General features: G+C 41.2%; 2 protein-coding genes across 2 annotated transcripts; one reads left to right on the top strand and one right to left on the bottom strand.

Moving 5' to 3' along the window:
* On the top strand, positions 1–672 carry LOC136070971 (uncharacterized). The gene has a single exon (XM_065781663.1). It carries the CDS (start codon positions 1–3, stop codon positions 670–672), a length of 672 nt encoding a protein of 223 aa, XP_065637735.1.
* A 5859-nt stretch (positions 673–6531) lies between these two features.
* LOC136070972 (uncharacterized) lies at positions 6532–7230 on the bottom strand. The gene has a single exon (XM_065781664.1). It carries the CDS (start codon positions 7228–7230, stop codon positions 6532–6534), a length of 699 nt encoding a protein of 232 aa, XP_065637736.1.
* Between the last annotated feature and the right edge of the window lie 9788 nt (positions 7231–17018).

The following is a 17018-nucleotide window of genomic DNA, read 5'->3' on the forward strand; positions in this document are numbered from 1 at the left end:
ATGCCCTTCGATGATGAAAGCGATGACGACTATAGGCAAAGATTGAGAACTCTTCCAAGTGAGACATTCTCTCACGAAGAAGAGCACTACCGAAGGCGTAAACATAAAAGCCTGTCCCCTAGGGCCTTAGGGAGCGACGCCATGAGTAGGGCAGTGGATCAACTCTCCAAATCACCCTTCACACACCATATAGAAGGGGCTACACTTCCTCGACAGTTCCAACAACCAACCTTTACCATCTATAACGGCAAAACAAACCTCGTGGAGTATGTGAGCCAGTTTAACCAAATGATGGCCGTCCACTCTAAAAACGAGGTGCTAATGTGCAAGGTTTTCCCATCTAGCTTGGGACTGGTGGCAATGAGGTGGTTCAATGGCTTAAAGACAAATTCCATAGGTTTGTACAAGCAGTTAACCCAAGTCTTTGGTTCCTGTTTCATTACAAACAGCAGAGCCCCTCGGCCCTTGAGTGTGTTACTGTCTTTATCCATGCACGATAAAGAAACCCTAAAGGCCTACTCGGACAGATACTTGGAGATGTATAATGAAATGGACGACAATTTTGATGATGTCGCCATCAGCACCTTCAAAAATAGCCTCTTCCCTGAGCATGGCTTGAGGAAGTCTCTGATTGACAAGCTTGTTATCAGTGTGCGCCAATTGATGGATTAGATCGATAAGTATAAACGAGTAGAGGAAGACCAGCTGCAAGGCAAGGGAAAAGAGAAGGCTATCCCTCAGGAGAGGAGGGATTTCAAGTTGGATCATTATAACAGCAACCGCCCGAGGAGAGATTTCGTGGGACAATTCGGAGCATCCAACACACAGGTTGTTAATGTCGTATTCTGAGAACTAGTACACCAGGTGTTGGAGAAAATCAAGAACAAGCCATACTTTAAATGGCCGAATAAGATGGCGGGAGAGCCCACGAGGCGTAATTATAACTTTTATTGCTAATATCACCAAGACCACAGACATACCATTGAGAGCTGTAGGAACCTCTGGAACTATTTGGACTAGCTGGTCCAAGAAGAAAAGCTGAAGCACCTTCTGCATTACTCCAGTGGTCATCAGAGCCAGATCCATTAAGAGCCCCAGAGAGATACTGCCCTAGGGCTGCCCGTAGGGATGATTAATGTGATCTTGGTCGCGCTAGGAAGAACAGGCACGTGCCCATCACGAGTGTTATTTGTGGCCCAGCTGCTTGCAGAGGAGTCCTAACCAGAGCCGAAGAGGGTCAGAATGAAGTCTCACCCAATCCTAAACTTCTCGGAAGAAGACAAGATTGGAACCACCTAACCCTATGATGATGCGCTGGTGATCACTCTTAGAGTCGGGGACTACGATGTAAAAAGAGTGATGGTGGACGGTGGCAGTGGGGCCGAAGTTATGTACCCCAACCTCTACAAGGGGCTAAGGTTAAAACCGGAAGATTTGACGCCCTATAGCTCTCCTTTGATGAGCTTCGACGGGAAGCTTGTTATCCCAAAGGGCATGATTAGGCTACCCATCTAGACCGGCCCAGAGATAGTGAAGGTGAACTTTATCGTAGTGGACACCTACTCTCTATATACAGCCATCGTTGGTAGGCCCTGGCTCCGTACCTTGGGGGCTGTCACCTCCTCCTTGCATCAGAAAGTGAAATTCTCGACCGAAGATCAGGTCCTTAAGGTCTGTGGTTGCCAATCCACAGCAAGGCCGTGTATGATGGCCACCATTTCACATCGGCTCGATGCAGAGTCATCGGCCTCTGCTGAAAAGGACTTATAGCAATCAAAGGCCCCAGTGTTGCCTCTTAACAATGCTGCCGATGGGGCAAAATGTGAAAATATAGAAAAGGTGGTCATTGGTGATGACCCGGAGAGGTTCTTCCAGGTCGGAGCTCAGCTGCCTCTTCAGGAGAAGGAGGAGTTGATTGGGTTTCTCAAAAGAAATATAGACGTGTTTGCATGGGATGCCTGTGATGCTCTAGGGATCGATCTAGCCTTTATTTGTCACCATCTCAATGTCAACCCATCCATAACTTCCAAGAAGCAGCCACCTCAACGCCTATCAAGAAAGCACTTCGATGCGATTAGAGATAAGGTGAAGAAGCTTAAGCGTGCAGGAGCCATCAAAGAGGTTTTCTACCCTGAATGGTTGGCCAACATTATGGTGGTCAAGAAGAAAAGTGGAAAATGGTAGGTCTATGTAGACTTCACAGACCTGAATAAGGCATGTCCCAAGGACCTGTTCCCCATGCCTTGGATAGACCAGCTGGTGGATGCAACTGCGGGCCATCCTCAAATGAGCTCCTTAGATGCCTTTCAAGGCTATTATCAAATACTACTGGTCATAGAGGATTAGGAGAAGACAGCCTTCGTAACACCCATTGGGAACTATCACTACAAGGTGATGCTGTTCTGTCTGAAGAATGCAGGGTCCACTTACCAAAGGATGATGACGAGGATGTTCGAGCCGCAGCTGGGCAAGAACATCGAAATTTATTTCAATGATATGGTGGTGAAGAGTAAAGTAGTGTCTGAGCATTTAGGAGACTTCGGCGGTACCTTCGATGTCTTGAGGGAGCACAAGCTGCGCCTAAATGCTTCTAAATGTTCATTTGGCGTGAAATCAGGCAATTTTTTAGGCTACATGGTTACTCATAAGGGAATTGAAGTTAACCCAGACCAGATCAAGGCTATCAATGATTTAAAACCGCCACGAAATGCCAAGGAAGTCCAAAAGCTTATTGGAATGATCGTAGCCTTGAACCGATTCATTTCTAGGTCGGTGGATAGATGCAGACCATTCTATCTCTTAATCAACAAGTGGAAAGTGTTTGAGTGGTCTGAGGACTATATTACGGCCTTCTAGCAACTCAAGGAGTACTTATCTCGCCTACCTATCATGTCCAGTCTTGAGGTTGATGAAGTCCTGTATGCATATATTGCTGTAGCCCCTCGTGCTATAAGCTTGGTGCCGATACGGGACGATAATGGCCTTCAAAAGCCAGTCTACTACGTGAGCAAGTCACTGCATGAAGCTGAGGTCAAGTGCTTACCTTTGGGGAAAGTCAGACTAGCTGTGGTCTATGCTATGCGAAAGCTTCCCCATTATTTCCAAGCCTACACGGTGGTTATCCTGACCCAACTACCCCTAAAGTCTGCACTTCGGTTTGCTAATTACACTAGAAGGATTGCCCTATGGAACACAATTTTGGGAGCTTTCGACATCAAGTACATGCCTCAGACCTTTATAAAGGGCTAGGTCCTGGCTGACTTGGTGGTTGAATTTGCTGAACCACCGATGGAAATAGTGGCCGAGGAGCGAAACATGGATGGAAAATCCGTTGGGGTAATCTCTGCACTAGGACCCCCACGTTGGAAAGTGTACATAGATGGCGCGACGAATTAAAGAGGGTCTAGAGTGGGGCAAGTCCTAGTTTCTCTTGAGGAAACTATCATAGAGAAATCCCTGAGACTTGGGTTCCCAGCCACAAATAATGAGACCGAGTACGAGACCTTATTACAAGGAATGGCCATGGTGCAGAAAATGGGAGGAAAAGTAGTAGAGATGTTCTCAGACTCGAGGCTGGTAGTGGGCTAGGTAAAGGGAGAGTTAGAGGCTAGAGATGTAAGGATGCAAGGGTATCTAAGCCAGGTCAAACGCTTGCAGTTAGACTTCAACTTTTTCTGCTTGTCTCATGTCTATAGAAGTGGAAACACCTATGCAGATTCACTTGCCATGCTTGCCACCTCCTCGGCAGGGAGCCTGCCTCGGACTATTATTGTCAAGCATCTGGATAGGGCAAATGAGATTACAAAAGGCGTGGTTCATATCTTTCAAGTTAGTATGGGCCCTAGTTGGATGGACCCTATGGTGAGATTCCTCAAAGACGATGTTCTACCTGAGGAAAGTCAGAGGCTGAGAAAATACGAAGAAACGCTCCTTGGTTCTGGTTGTCCGAGGATCACAAATTGTACAAGCACTCTTACTCCGGGCCATATTTATTGTGTATTCACTTGGAAGCATCAGAATTACTACTTGAAGAGCTGCACGAGGGGATCTGTGGGAGCCACACAGGAGGAAGATTCCTATCGCACTGAGCCATTAATCAGGGACATTGATGGCCAGAGATGCAAAAGGAAGCCCTAGAATATGTCAAGAAGTGTGACCAGTGCCAAAGGTTTGCCCTGAATATTCATCAGTCAGGAGGGGTCCTCAGCCCCTTATCCAGTCCATGGCCATTTGCCCAGTGAGGCCTGGATATTATAGGCCCTTTCCCCAAGACAGCAGGAAATAAGAGATATCTATTGGTCGGCGTAGATTATTTCATCAAATGGGTCGAAACTGAGCCATTGGCCAACATCAGAGATATGGATGCTCAGAAATTCATCTAGAGGAACATTGTCTCGCGATTCAGGGTCCCTCATACCTTCATTTCGGATAATGGACTCCAATTTGACAACAAAGCCTTCAGAAGATATTGTTGTGAGTTGGGGATCACAAACAGGAACTCAACTCCAGCTTACCCTCAGGAAAATGGGCAGGCCGAGGTTGTCAACAAGGTCATAGTCAATGGGGTTAAGAAGAAGCTGGATGACGCCAAGGGAAGGTGGGTAGAAGAGTTGCCACACATCTTATGGACCTACCAGACTACACCACGACAGTCGACGGGGGAGACACCTTTCGCCCTGACTTATGGGGCAGAGGTTGTCATCCTTCTAGAGGCAAGCTTCCCAATGCTAAGGACCAACTCCTTCACTCCAAGCAGTAATGATGAACTGCTGGGGAAGAGCCTAGATCTGATTGATGAACAAAGAGAAAATGCAGTGATCCAGCTGGCCTACTACTACCAGAAGCTTAAGCAGGGATATGATGCCAATGTGAAGCTGAGACTACTAGCACCAGGAGACCTAGTGTTGAGGAAAGTTGTGGGTGTTGCCAAGAACCCCTCTTTTGGAAAGCTCGAACCCAACTAAGAAGGACCATACCAAATCACCTCAATAGTAGGGATAAGAGCATACTACTTAGAAGACTTAGATGGAAGGGCTGTACCTCGTCCCTGGAATGTAAATAACCTGAGAATGTATTATTATTAATAAAAGCATTTCTCTGTCTCAAAATTTAAGTCTATTATGATTATATGTCTCGTATTTTGAGAAAAATCTAAGTACTAGACAGAACCAAGGTCTTGCATGGTCCTTAGACTCAAACTTATGGAGAAACTAGTTACTTCAAGAAAAATCTAAGTACTAGACAGAACTAAGGTCTTGTATAGTCCTCGGACTCAAACCTATGGGAAAACTAGTTACTTCAAGAAAAATCTCGGTACTAGACAAAACCAAGGTCTTGCATGGTCTTCAAATTCAAACTAATGAGGGAAACTAGCTACTTCAAGAAAAATCTAAGTACTAGACAGAACCAAGGTCTTGCATAGTCCTCGGACTCAAACTTATGGGGAAACTAGTTACTTCAAGAAAAATCTAAGTACTAGACAGAACCAAGGTCTTGCATGGTCCTCGGACACAAACTTATGGGAAAACTAGTTACTTCAAGAAAAATCTAAGTACTAGACAGAACCAAGGTCTTGCATGGTCTTTAGACTCAAACCTATAGCGAAATTAGGTACGTCAAGAGAAATTTGAGTACTAGACAGAACCAAGGTCTTGCATGGTCTTGGGACTCAAACCTATGGGGAAACTAGTTACTTCAAGAAGAATATGAGCGTTAGACAGAACCAAGGTCTTACATGGTCCTCGGACTCAGGCCTATGGGAAAACTAACTATTTTCAACAAAAGCCTAAGTGTTAAATAGATTCTGGGTGTTATGAGACCCCTCCGACCATACCTTTGAGGAAATTAACGAGCTTGAATATTCGTCCAAGTTATAAATGCAGCCAAAATGGAGCTTGACTCCTCGGACCACCTGCCCTGCTTATCCATAAGCCTCATTTAAAGTATTTCAAGGTATGTCTAGGTCATCTCACCTAAGGTGTCACTTAAAACATCAATTACTTTTCCTTTTAAATCAATGTTGTAATATTCCCTTAAGGTTAATAAATCCCCGAGAAATGTTTGTTAACATGTACTACCATGACCTGTAAGTCTAAAGAATATGAGGTCCGCATTATAAACGTAAGTTCTTTTGTAGCCTACCTGACGGAAAGCAAATTTTGTTGTTGAGGACGTTCAGTTATCAATTTAAGTTTGAATTAAAATTTACGTGGTGAGCCCGATTAGAAAAGAATGGAGCACACTACCAAGGATAACCAAGTGTCAGCAAAAGCATGAAAACATAATAGATAGTAGGACGTCACCATTAAGATAAATGAGAACATTCCATTACAAAAAGAACTTGCTTCGTTACAAAAGTTCAAAGTACACTAGAAGAGAAAGAAACATGAGGCAAAAGCGTAATAAAGGTAGCCTATTTCTTCATCTTTATGACCAGCTTGTCCATAGAGGGATGCTGAGAGGCTGTGTTAGAAGCTGGAGGATCCTGGCTTGGATGGATGGCTTCGAGGGGAACAACCTGAAGGGGCTTAACTAGGAGGGCTGACTCCTTGGCTTGAAGGGCCTGAGCATCGGTTGTAGACTCTGCGGTTTTCTGGGGCTCTTCAGGGTTCGGCCTTCGCTTGTTTCTTTTGCCCTAGAAAACTCACCCTCCTCGGTTGGCTTATTAGGAGTAGTCATTGCCAGAGCAGCCTCAAGTTGAGCAGCCTTAGCCTCCTCAGGAGCAACCTCAGTCTCGGAGCTAGAAGGGGCAGACTCCATGATGGCAGGAGGGTAGTATACATTCTCCACCTTCCAGAGGTTAGATGAAGCCTTAACCCCAGCCTGTTTGAGGGCTTCATTCCAAACCTGAGAATAGTAGAGCCTGCATACCCCAGGTATTTGAGACTTGAAAAGGGCCTGGGTCTCAGCCACTCCCAAGTCACAAGCCACCTTCTCAGCCTTTTCCTTAGAGGTCTCGGCCTCTGTCTTGGTGAATTCAGCCTCCTCTTTACCCCTCCGGGTCTCGTCCCTGGCCCATTCGGCGGCGTTTTTGGCCCCCTCTGCCTCAGCCAGCTTTTTCTTCAGATTAGTGATCTGTTCCTTGGCGATCTGCAGCTGACCCTCAGCTTCCAGCAGACGCTCTGTCTGGACCTCGGCTTGTTTTTGAGCGCCATCTAGGCCAGATACCACGCTATTTTTGGCCCTGATCATCTCCTTCAGTTCCTCCCTTGCCTTCTTAGGATCAGCCATAGAGTTCTTAAGGGTCCGCGTGGTATCTAGGCACTTGTCGCGCTCCTGACCTAGGGTCCTGCTTTGATTATTGGCCTCCTCCTCCAACCTGTAGGTAGCCTGGATGGCCTGCCCGTTGAAACAAATACACTATAAGTTAGAGATCAAGGAACAGAAATCAACAGAGGCACAAGTGTCAAAGGTCTTACCGTGCCCAGATGCCTCTTGAGACTAAGGACAACCTTCTACCTCCTCAAGTCCCCCAACTCGGCCATATCGGCAAAGAGTAGCAGGGACCTCTCCAGGGCATCGACCTCATAAGCCTTCACCTCCTCGGAAGTCCCTGAGGGAAGCATTATTTATCAAGGGCTCCCCATGGAGCATAGGGGTAGGCAGCCAGGCCTAGGGCTCGGATTGTAGGGCGGCCTCCTTTTCCTGGCCCTAGTGCCCAATTCTCAACTGCTTGGAAGGTCATTGGGATTCATCTTCCTCTTGGAATGAGCGAGATCTCCCCCCGTCCATTGGCCCTTTGCCTTTGGAAGGCCTCTTCCTCTTTGGATCAGCAAACTTAAGCTGAGAAGTCAGGGTCAGCTGAGCAGAGGATGACCTAGTCTACACGGGTAGAGGCTTAGGTAGGGGAGGAGGAAGCTTGGGTAGAGGAGGAGGAAGCTTGGATTGTTGCTTTCTCAACGTATCCTTTCCCAGCTGGCCCTCAATTAGGTTGAACAGGCTGGTTTGAGGTTTCCTCTTAAAACCCATCTCGGCTTGGGAAGAAATCCCTTCTGATAAGATATCAACTTCGGTTAAGTTGGGGTCGCTTAAGTCACCAGAGAGCTCCTCAGGTGGATTGACTTGTTTGAAAGCTCCAAATTCGTCCTCAGACTGACCTAAATCAGCAACTTCCTCTTCTCTCTTTGCACTTTCTCCCTTGGCCTCTATAGCCTGATAGGATGAAGAAAGGCCTGACAACGGAACACCTTCTGGGATGGGGGATCCTTCGGGAAGCAAGAACCCGTGCTCTGTTATGGTGATCTTGTGAGGCCAAGGATCTTTGGCTCTAATCACGTACTTTGGAGCCGAAAAAGTTTTCTATAGGGGATCGTACTCGAGAATCTTGTGAGCGGCTCTGATTTGGTTGTCAGCTTCATTCACAAAGACCTTTGCCCTGAGGATGGCTTGCAAATCCTCCTGATTAACCAGATGGAAGTGTCATTCAAAAGCGTGCAGATTTAGAAAAAGAAAGCACATTAATATTAACAACTGGACAGTGCAGACTGTGAAAACATAAAAGATCAACCCTTTCCTACTCCAAATACCCCACCTGACTCCTCCTCTACTGTCGGGTAATGAAGGCTATCGTGCCACTCCCCGGACATAATGAGAAAGTCCTTGTTCAACCCCTTGCTGGACTTAAGAAGGCACTGAATAAGACAAACCTTATCGTCCCTCGTCTTTATATAGTAGGACTTACCTTTTAGGTGTTAGAGGTTGTAGCACCAATTTACATCGTGGTGGGTTAACCTTAACCCCATTTTTTCATTTAAAGCATCCACGCAACCCAAGATCCTAAATACGTTGGTGGCGCACTAGGTGGGAGCTAATCGGAAGTGCCTAAAATAGTCCCTCATCGCCGGCCCCATAGGGATTCTCCTACCACCTTCCAAGAAGGCGATTATAGGAATCGCCACTTCCCCCTTTTGCCTCCTAAAATACCACTCACCCTCTTCACAATATCTTAAACCTACATTATGGGGTATCAATCGGCCATGAACTTCTCCATTGCCTCTTTAGACTCAACCAACTTCTTAAACCTACCCATCCATAGGAACGGCTAAGGACTCAGGGTAGGACGAAAAAGAGAGAGAGAAACCATGAATTAGAGGGAGAAAAAGACTTACAGAGATGAGGAAAAGCTCCTCGGACAGGCTTTTTATGCTGAGAAAAGACGTGTGTTTGATTGGAGATTTGACCGAATTCAAGATATGTGCGCAAGAACTCTTGAATGTAAAAGTGAAGAGACAAATAAGTTCAAATGTGTATTTATACCTCCTATTAAAAAGAATCGTGTGGATTTCCCGCCCATAAAGTTAAAGAGACCCCCACCATTGGATTACCATCACATTGTTGAACGTGGGGAGCACAGAGCCGCCAGAATTTAATGAGGGCACGCTCCGCATACCGAAGAGCTAGGAACGTGCATTGGGCTGGTGAAGAGACTCAGGTGCTGACGGAAGACAAGACTTGACGAGCTATGACAAAGATCCAAGGACATCAATATCCTCCTCTCCGCCTGAGGATTCGGATAGCAGGATTTTGAGGGGCTATTATGGGGCCAGAGAATTTGGCGACCTTGGCCTATTTCATACTGAGCCCAAGGCCCACGCCAAGGAGGAAGGGATGTTTAAGGATGAACAAATAAAGCCCAAATTGCCAAGGATCATAGCCGAGGATAATCCTATCCTCGGCCAACTAAGATCATAGAGAGGAAGAGCGGCATGCCATCAAAGGAAGCCACCCAGAGCATTCCAAAAAGAAGGATGAGTACGATGGACCAGCCATAGGAGCATGATGGAGGAACAATTCAAGGAGAAGTTGTCACTTCCACATTAAATGCCCATAACTAACATTCTGGCAGCATTAATGAGGAAACAACCCTTAAATAGTGCTACCTTGGTTGCTGCAACTCACAGAAGGTTTAGGAAGACGACTGATGGGACAAGCAATCGAGTAGTGACCTGCATTGTCAACAAATGGAGGGCCAAGATAAACTGGAAGGGGGTATATAATGTAAAAGATCTTCCAAGAAGGGGGATCAGGAAAAAAAGAGGGAAGGAAAGAGGAAAAGAAAACTCAGTAGCCATTTGTATGGTATTTGAAGCCCATGTAACCAAGCACCGAAGAAGTAATAAGAACTGCAAGCTCTTTAGATGAGGGCCGAGAACAGAATTTCATACTTTAAGCCTATGTTCTTGTTATTCAAATCAACCCGTAGCCGTGCCTAGTTGTTGTATTCCTTATTAAGACCTAGCTCTTTGACCCACTCTTTAGAAATTTATTGTATTGGGCTAGTTAGGCTTGAGTTGGCTCTTCTAGTAGTAGAAGTGCTCAAACTCAGTCCCTACAATCGCTTATGTTCAATGCAGACCAATCGGTATTTTTTTTTATGGGTTAAAATAATTAACTGGTGCAATCCATTGATTTACCCAGTTTGATAATGGATTATTGCATATTTGGTATTTTACACCAAAAAGTTCTAGATAATGCTTTGGTTCATGGTTTTCACAGTTTAACAGGTAGTTTGGTATAGTTTTTATAACTATGGGCGTAACCAAACTTGGTTTTGCTGTGTCTAGATTGACCATGCTGTCATTGCAAATAACTCCAAGTGAAGCTGCCTTTGTAAAATCCATGTCAATTGTTCCTTAAAATCCATGAATTGAGTGGACATACTAAAAGCCCACAATTCAGAATCAGACCACAGGCAGGGACAGAGTTATTCCTAGAACGACTCACCAATTTTTTCATGTATTTATTTGGAATTACCCATTAATATAAAATATTCCTTGCCAAAATCGTAGAAAATTGAAAAACAAGATGTTTGAGCAAAAATCAATTTTATTAAGTTTGGCCTTTCTAAATGTTGAATGTAGGTAATTTGAAGTGATGTTTTGAGATGAAATTATGGTTCAAAATAAAATTTTGACTTTGTGGATTAGGATAAGGGTTTGAAAATGCCTCCAGTCGATACCATATCTTGTTCAACCTTGATTCACATGTCAAAAAAAAAAAAAATGCCAAAATCTGAAAAATTCAAAAAGGGTGCAAATTGCAAGTTTCAGAGCCAAAAAAGGGTAACAAATAAATGCAACATGATTAGATAGGGGATTAGAGGGTTACAACATTTAAAATCCCTTTGATAGCAATTTAGACCAAAAACCCTAGCTAGGTATGGTAAAAAAGTTGACTTTTTGATCCAACCGTCTAATCGGGTTGAATTTTGGACCGTTTCGTAAGTCATATTTTTTCCTCTGAAACAACAGTTCAAGGGCCAAAATTGAAGCTAAAATGGATGAGATGTCAATAAAACACCCAAACCCTAATTAAAATTCACTTTTTTCATATCAAATAGGCTGTTTTAGGACCAACTTCACACAAAAATCTGTACCGATTGGGCAGAATTGAAGCAATCCGATTGAACCAGCTTGAAGTATCAGGTCTTGAGTACCTCTCACAAAAAGGGCTCAATGATATCTGCCATGGATTGGAAGGGAATAAATTTTTTAGGAAAAATATCACATAATTTCTTGCATTTCATCACCTCCCCTCTGGATGCGATATCTTGATGACCGTAGCTCCAAATCTTGCAAGGTAAGAACCTGTGGAAACTAAACATCCAGTGCTTTCCAAGGGTATAAATTTTGAAGAAAATAGAGCTCAGAAAGGCCTTCAAATAGTTGCACGAAAATTGAATCAGAAATTGGAAAAAAGACAATATAGCCAAACGGTGTAAAAGTGGGAGGCTATGTGATGGTGCCCATTTTTTTTGTAAAATATATGAAGTTTTTAGGAGAAAAAAACTATAAAAATACTAGAAAAATATGAAAAAAAAAAAAAAACATAGAAAATTTTGAAAAAATTTCTCTCTCCTCTCTTTAGGAAATCTATCACAAAAATTAAGCCCCTTGATCTCATCTTTATTGTTATTTTTGTGGGTAAGGTGTAGGGATGGGGTAGTTTCTTAATAATTACACCCATCTCATCCCTCACTATTTCCTCCTATGTAAACATCATTCATCTTATTTATATATATATATATATATATATATGAAATTCGATTCATTTGCTTGTTGTCTCTTTACTTTATTGCTTTAAATTCCTAACATTTTGTTGTTGTGATTGTGGATATCTATCTCTTTTTTCCTTTATGCTCATATTATTGGTTGTTGATTTTGATATTATTTTTAAGTTTCTGGATGGGTATTGAACCATACATTAGACCTATTATGAGAAGTACCCTTAGAGAGAAGAAATCTCATATCTTCTAGACATCTAGGAACTCTTTGCATTTTGTTCATCTGTTTATCTTGTGTAATGTTACCAATTTATTTAATGTTATCCCTGCATCCCTTTTACTTTATTGTCACAAACATCATAAATTCAATTCTTGAATCAAGACAATTAAATAGATTAATTAACACCTTCCAACTACAACTCATATAATTTGGAATTAAGAAATAACTTCAAATTTGTGTTGATGCTATCTTTGAAGGGTTTGGTTAATGAAAAATTTTAGGAATGTTTTGATATTACTTTTATAGGAAATATAAAAAATTAAAAAAAAAATAGCTACTTTTTTCATTTCCCATAAAAAATTTTTAAAAATATTTACTAAACCAATTTCCTTAGAACATCCATTAAAATTTTCTTTTTTTTGAAAGCTATATATGTTTTGTTAGGATCAAAATCCAGTTTAAAACCAATAAACTACCGCAAAACCATACCATAAACCTCTCCATCACAACTAAACCTAAAAACAAAGATGAAAAAACAAGAACCAAGAAAGAGGAAAAACATAAAATCTCATAACAAAGTAGTAAAAGAACTCTTAACAAGATATTGATTAGAAAGATTTTTAATAAATTAATACTCATCGATGCCCTTGAAAGCCCAAGCATACTCCTTGTGAAGCTTCTCTCCTTATGGCACTCGTAATCACTTTCAAATTCATGACTCCTTCATTTTACTTTTACCGTCTCCTCTTAGACCTTGTCCTCTTGTTTTGCCTTGGACCAATCACATCATTATCATCATCAAGCAAAAGAAGACTCCCAATAGAAGTTACCGACGACGCAAACATTGCAGGCAAATTCTGAATCTTAACCGAGTTTCCTCTTTTCTTTTCTACGTCATACCAAATAAATTTCACACGGCCAAAATGAATGCCCTGAAACAGAACTTTCTTGCCATTCCTGGAAAATATTAGAGGTTTGATAGACCAAAAAGCCTCCGGCATTGCACCTTTCTCAATTTTATAAACCTTAGTCCAAGAACTCTCAACCCCATATTCCTTGATCAACCAAACTCCATAATACATATCTTCAGCATTTTGAACATTCACAACAAAACAAAGGCATCCTCCCAACACTCCCAAACTTGTATTTGACATATTATTATCATTCTTTGGCTGAACTGGCGCATTTTCTTATTGACAATATCAAAAGCAAGAACGGACTGCAATTCTGACACCGGTTTCGGATCTCCACCACTTGGAACAATTAACCAATGCACAGCTCCATTCAAGGAGGCGGTCGGATTTTGAGATAGCATGACGGGCAGCTTGTTTGGCAAATGTTTTTCATTTCCATGCTTGTGATTTAAGACTATAAATCTTTACTTCAATCTCCATATATCTGCCATCAACAAATTCCACAATCCTTACCACCTTATAGTCATCTTTATGTGGATCGTGACATACTACACCAATAATTACCATTCCCGAAACTAGAAGGCTTCTGTATAATTGGTTCCCTCGGCAATTTCAGTGGATTCCATATTGCAATAGTCTCAAGAGTCATGAATGCAAACTGCAATAACCCACGATGTTGGTAACTAGCGGCGGGTAAATTTCCATGGCCTTATCGAAACGATTATTGTGGTGGTAAGGGAAGAATAAGTGATTTGGTACCAATAACTGCCGGAAGTTTTGGGTAGCAATAACTGCGGGCAATTTCGGTGACAATTATAGTGCGATCTCTGCCGCTGTCGACGGAGTTCTTGAGGTGGATGTTGATGAAATATGGGTCATGGATTAGGTCGTACCATCGCTTGGAAACACATAGAAAACGTTTGAGTAAACACATAGAAAACGTATGAGTGACTTGACGAGTAGCCTGGATAGTATTTCGGTTATTAACTCGAACGATATATATGAGTTCACGGTAGAAACAGTGGCGGTGTCCATTAGAGACTGGATTTTTTAAGCTGTGAAAAGGAGGTTAAAGATTGTATTTATACTGTTATTTCTTTAAACCGACCAAGTTACTCATAATTGAATAGATGTTTAGGTCCACCAGTCTTCATCTACCATTAGAACTTTGAAAGTTTGATATATATCATTAAATCACAATTTCTTTGTTTTTTTAAAAGGAAAAATACTTCTGGTAATCTCACAGTTTTACACATCATTTTATTAAATTATTTAATAATTATTTACACCATATATGAACCAGAGAGTTGCAAACCGAAGAGAGTTGTAAACCAATACGTCAACCTAAACTAGAGTTTGCAAGAAAATTAGTGTAATTTTTGGTCAACTCTATTATACTCGACTCTACTTCAAATTCATCCTTTAATCCAAACAAGTCAAGTTGAGGGCCGAGTTGAGGTTGTTGGGTCCCAATAATATTATTATTATTTTTAAAAACTATCAATTCAAAATAGCAATCACGCACAAGAATACAAATATTTATGTAGAAAACCCTTTCTCTTCAAAGGGGAATAAACTCTAAATAATTTCATTATTATCAAATTAATTACAATAATTTTTGTGTATGCCTCACGGCTAAAGAAAAAAATTTCTTTTATTTTTCTTTGCTCTCACACACACAAATTATCTTTTTCAAAGGCAGCAATCATTTTTCTCTATTCTTCAATATGCAGCACCCACAAATTCAACACAAACCATATTTATATATAACCTAACCTCACACTACAATCCCAATACCAGTCAAATAAGGAGTCTTTCCACCAATAGTCATGGTCTCTTATTTCAAATAGGATTAGTTCTTTTGCTTTCCTAGGAGTTCACTGACTCCTAATTCTACTTGAAGTAGAATTCTTGATACAAGCCCATTGAATGGGCTATCACGTGGGCTGGACCCACAACAATCTCCCCCTCCAGCCCATTGAGGAAGGAGTTCTTCATTCTAGCTCTTCAGTTCAGATCCATGTCGGTCAAGCCAACTTTAAGCTTGACCTTCTTTATTATCTTCATCAACACTGAGAACACTTCATCAATGTCAATTCCTTTCATTCTCAAATAATTAATCTCATCTTGGATATCCTTAATCCAATCTTTTGGCTCCCCCTCATTAGAAGCCCAATTATTCTTGAAGCTAACAGTTCGATGTTCTCCAGCAGTCCTCTTCTCATGAGATTCATCAATCTCTAGTGGAGGATATTGCTCCCCTTGCTTAAGACCTCTAGGATCTTTCGTCATCATTATCTCACGTAGCCTTAGCATCTTCGTATTCTTCATCACCTACCACTTCCTCTTTTGAAGTACTATTAGGCAATGAGAATTTCACCTTCTTGGTTTCAACACCGTTAATCCCAACACTCATCTTTGGAGTCTTCTCAAAATTTTTAATCTTATTGAACTTCTTCTTACAAGTCTTCACATGAGACTTGTACAAACCCCAACATGCATGTCCTCTTGCAACAACCAATGACCCTTTAGTAAGTTTCCATCTTCCATTAGCAAGGTAGTTACAATAACCCGCTTGATTCATAGCCAATGTAGAAAACATATTCATTCTTAAATCTGGAACATGTCGCACATCTTTCAACATCATAGTGCTATTGACATTGGTTTCAATGCCCACATCACCAATTCTTACAATTTTTGAGTAACTAGAATTACCTATCTTCACTGTACCAAAGTCTCCTGCTTTGTTTGTGGTAAACAACCCTTTCGTAGGGATAATATGGTGGGGGGCTACAGAATCAACAACCCACTCAACATCATTATTAGCAACATACTCACACTTTTTCTCTTCAATAGAGAGCACCACAACATCCTTAGCAATCACAGTAGCTATAATATTTTTCTCACTATCATTCTTTTCATATTTTCCTTTATTTTGTTCCTTATTCCAATGCCAATAATCTCTTCTTAAGTGACCCTTTTTCCCACAATGAAAGCATTCTCTAGTTTTGCTGAACTAAGATCTATATCTTAATTGTGACCTACCATTGAATTTTCAATCATTAGGTCTTCTGCTTCTACCTTTGCAAAATTTGATAGGGATTCCTATATTAATGTTTTGGACTTGACTATATGTGTTTTTAAATTCAACTAAAAAATAATAACTAGCTTTGTATGATTCCCAAGTACACAAACACAAGCAGATTAGTATAAATAATGAGGTAGAGGAGTTTAACAAGGTTTTGGGCATATGGAGAAGTCAGTGGAGAGTTTTTGGACTTTCTTTGGTTAGGTCCAGGCTAGAATCCTACAATATTGTGAGTATTTTTGAAGTGCATTATTTTGGATATTGGGTATTTTGTCGTCCAATTTTTTGAGCACAAGAAGAAAATAGAGAACCTAGGTATAAATATTTGATATGCTATTTGCTGTGTCATACTGCTGAATTGCTTTTGTGATAAGTATGTAAGGTTTTCAGCTCTAATGTTTCTGTTAAGCACAGTTCTATATAAAAAAAATGTAGAGGTTTATTAATAGTTATAATGTTATGATCTATGTAAAGTAGTATAATTGATTATTTTAATATAGATTGGAGAAGTAAAATCAAGTTAATTAAGACTTTTTAGTGTCAAAGTATCTGTGATAGTGATTATCAGCATATGAATATATGATGCATTACAGTTTCTTATAACATTATTCATGAGATATCAAAACGCATATATTACACCTTTATGCAAAGCTCACAATGTTAAATCTTGCACACTGATGTAGAATTATTGATTTTCATTCGTTTTTAACTCATTGGAGCTTTAAAAAAAGTGAAAATATTTCAGCTTTGCTAACTATCTAGTGCATCTCATAAGTTAGTGTCTAGTACATTATA

The sequence above is a fragment of the Quercus suber genome, unplaced genomic scaffold, assembly GCF_002906115.3.
Source record: "Quercus suber isolate HL8 unplaced genomic scaffold, Cork oak 2.0 scaffold_275, whole genome shotgun sequence".
Lineage (NCBI taxonomy): Eukaryota > Viridiplantae > Streptophyta > Magnoliopsida > Fagales > Fagaceae > Quercus > Quercus suber.